This window comes from Colobus angolensis, unplaced genomic scaffold, assembly GCF_000951035.1.
Source record: "Colobus angolensis palliatus isolate OR3802 unplaced genomic scaffold, Cang.pa_1.0 Scaffold175, whole genome shotgun sequence".
Taxonomy (NCBI): Eukaryota; Metazoa; Chordata; class Mammalia; order Primates; family Cercopithecidae; genus Colobus; species Colobus angolensis.
In genome coordinates this window covers 6539192-6541189 of record NW_012114877.1, presented here as the reverse complement: position 1 = coordinate 6541189, position 1998 = coordinate 6539192, and the positions used below count along the sequence as shown (strand labels likewise).

The window sequence follows — 1998 nt, the reverse complement described above, 5'->3', positions numbered from 1 at the left end:
GACGGAGTGAGACTCCGTCTCAAAAAAAAAAAAAAAAAAACTTATTGTTCTTATTATAAAAGTCAATTATACTTTGAAACTGATAAGGTGGTACTTTGAAACTGATGACTGGGCTGGGTGCGGTAGCTCACGCCTGTAATCCCAGCCCTTTGGGAGGCCAAGGCAGGCATATCAGTTGAGGCCAGGAGTTCGAGACCAGCCTGGACAACATGGCAAAACCTTATCTCTACTAAAAATACAAAAATTAGCCAAGCGTGGTGGTGCACACCTGTAATCCCAGCCACTCGGGAGGCTGAGGCACAAGAATTGCTTGAACCCAGGAGGCACAGGTTGCAGTGAGCTGAGATCACACCACTGCACTACAGCCTAGGCAACAGAGTGAGAATCTGCCTCAGAAAAACAAAAAAACTGGTAACTGGTGTATCAATCAGCATGGGAGACACAATTAGCCCTGGATGACCTAAAACTGTCTACTTCAGGAACTGTCTGTCACACACATAGAGTTTATCTTGGACTGACTTTGCTTTCCACCCACCCTTCACTAGCAGGTGCTTGTCAGTAGGGAGAAATTTAAAAGCCACACATCATTAAGAAAGAAAATATTTTGTATAGATTCCCAGACAAATATAAATAGCTTTTGAATTATCTGCTCTTTTGTAGTCTGCATGCCACTTCTATTGATGTGCCATCAAACACTGTTAGAAGAATCTAAAAATATAGCAAGTTAAATTTGTTTGCATTGCCACCTAAATCATTAGGATGACCAAGTAATTTGTCATCAAAACCTGGACACTTTTGAGAATGAAAAGGAATGCTGTTAATGATTGTGCAAGCTCAACAGATATAAACTGGGACTGTCTCAGGCCATCTGGGACCTGTTGATTACCCTATTATAGTATTCTGTAGGAACATAAATGTTACTGAAATGGACTTACGTAAGTATCAGAAGATTTCATGAGCATATTTTTTTCACTCAAAGGAATTTTTGGAATTTCGTAAGGCAAGAAGTGACATGCTTCTCTCCAGGAAGAATCAGCTCCTGTTGGAGTTCAGTTTCTGGAATGAGCCTGTCCCACGATCAGGCCCTAATATATATGAACTCAGGTCTTACCAACTCCGAGTAAGTACACAAATAGAAGTTTTTCCTTTTGCTTTTCTGTGAAGAAGCACAAGCATTTTGTAAGGCTGACAACAGAACTTGTGTGTACATTCTGTGATGTGTGTTTAGCATTCTATATATATATTTTTTTTAAGACTGGGTCTCACACTGTCACCAAGGCTAAGCTCTTTTGCTTTTTATGGCCTTACACATAATGCTTATTATTTGAGATTTTTCTAAATAACATTTCTGTTTTTAAGAAGAAGGACTGGCCGGGTGTGGTGGTTCACACCTGTAATCCCAGCACTTTGGGAGGCCGAGGCGGGCGGATCACGAGGTCAGGAGATCGAGACCATCCTGACTAACACGGTGAAACCCGTCTCTACTAAAAATACAAAAAATTTGCCAGGCGTGGTGGCGAGCGCCTGTAGTCCCAGCTACTCGGGAGGCTGAGGCAGGAGAATGGCGTGAACCCGGGAGGCGGAGCTTGCAGTGAACCGAGATTGCGCCATTATACTCCAGCCTGGGCGACGAGCAAGACTCTGTCTCAAAAAAAAAAAAAAAGAAGAAGGACCTAAAGTGCAGGATAAGGTACAATATGTAACATCTATTGTGGTTAAATGAGAGCAGCTAATAAACACTGTGACTGTTGAACAAATTATACAACATGATAAAGAGTAAAAGGCAATATAATATTTTATAACACTTTCTAGAAATTTTCTTACTGAGAACTGGAAGGAAAGCCCCAGGTAGCAGCATTATTAAAGTGGCTAACGCCTGTAATCCCAGCACTTTGGGAGGCCAAAGTTGGAGGATCGCTTGAGCCGGGAAGTTTGAGACCAGCCTGAACAACATAGTGAGACCCTGTCTCTGTTAAATTAGAAAGTAAAGGTTTGGCT

At 41.8% G+C, this 1998-nt stretch overlaps 1 protein-coding gene across 1 annotated transcript in view; it reads left to right on the top strand.

Annotated features, from left to right (window-relative positions):
• The window catches only part of GBAS (glioblastoma amplified sequence), a 26515-nt gene that overhangs the window by 4931 nt on the left and 19586 nt on the right, over positions 1-1998 (top strand). The window contains exon 5 of the mRNA XM_011938650.1: positions 980-1120. Within this exon, the coding sequence (XP_011794040.1) occupies positions 980-1120 (141 nt within the window). The remainder of the gene's footprint in view (positions 1-979; positions 1121-1998) is intronic.